Source organism: Papilio polytes, unplaced genomic scaffold (genome assembly GCF_000836215.1).
Source record: "Papilio polytes unplaced genomic scaffold, Ppol_1.0 DF824180.1, whole genome shotgun sequence".
NCBI classification, from domain to species: domain Eukaryota; kingdom Metazoa; phylum Arthropoda; class Insecta; order Lepidoptera; family Papilionidae; genus Papilio; species Papilio polytes.
This window is the reverse complement of record NW_013525024.1, coordinates 3,655,609-3,656,611: the sequence shown is the minus strand read 5'-3', so window position 1 is coordinate 3,656,611 and position 1,003 is coordinate 3,655,609. Positions and strand designations below refer to the sequence as shown.

The window sequence follows — 1,003 nt, the reverse complement described above, 5'->3', positions numbered from 1 at the left end:
GTGGCATCAAGTTTCAAACAATTCCTCCTTATTCTCCTCACTTTGGGGGATTATGGGAAGCGGCTGTTAAGTCTGTTAAGTACCATCTCAAACGTGTCCTAAGTCTCACACATTTGACCTTCGAGGAAATGTCGACTTGTCTCGCCCAAATAGAATCCATACTAAATTCTCGTCCTCTAACCTCCTTGTCCACAGACCCCTCCGATCTTTCATGTCTCACTCCTGCTCACTTCCTAATTGGGCGCTCACTCGTGACCATACCGCGTCCTTCAATTGACCAAGAGAACATAAATTGCCTCGAGCGATATCAAAGAGTGCAGAAGCTAAAGGAACATTTCTGGAATCGGTTTTCACTCGATTATGTTCACCTCCTGCAGCAACGCATCAAGTGGCGTTCACCTTCTACAGACTTGCCTCTTGACACCCTTGTGCTGGTGCGCGAGAAAAACCAGCCGCCTCTACTCTGGTGTCTAGGTCGAGTTGTCGGAGTACATCCAGGACATGACGGCGTCACTCGAGTGGCAGATATCAAGACCAGAAAGGGGGTTATCCGGAGAGCTTTAAATAACATTTGTCCTTTGCCATCAGTATGCTCTCCGTAATAAGCGTCACTTCAAGAAACACATCTCTAACCGCAATAGCAGGATCTTGGTGAAGACTACAACATCTGCAGCTTCCGATCCCGATCGTCAGCCTGGCCCCGGCAGTATGTTCAGTGCTCCCGCACCTCAGCGGGGAAGCCGCGCGGAGGGGACCCTTTCAGAACTCGTCCGTCCCCCGCGTGCCCTCACCACCGCTTCGGCCAGTTGCGCTCCACGCCATAATCCAACAACACGTCATCTATTTATCTTTTGTATCTTTCTTACAATAAACTGTTCAACTGCAATTCAGTATCATTCAAATATACCAGAATATACAGTCCACCATTAACAATACGCGTTTAGCATTCCGATTCAAGGGCGCCCGAGAGGGCCGAGCCTCGACTTGATCGGTTGCTGCTATC

General features: G+C 49.3%; 1 protein-coding gene across 1 annotated transcript; it reads left to right on the top strand.

Annotated features, from left to right (window-relative positions):
- Positions 1–2: 2 nt before the first annotated feature.
- On the top strand, positions 3–886 carry LOC106111032 (the record flags this gene model as incomplete). The annotated part of the gene is made up of 1 exon (XM_013292997.1): positions 3–886. A coding segment is annotated over one exon (600 nt), but the record flags the coding sequence as incomplete, so codon positions are not given.
- Positions 887–1,003: the final 117 nt, after the last annotated feature.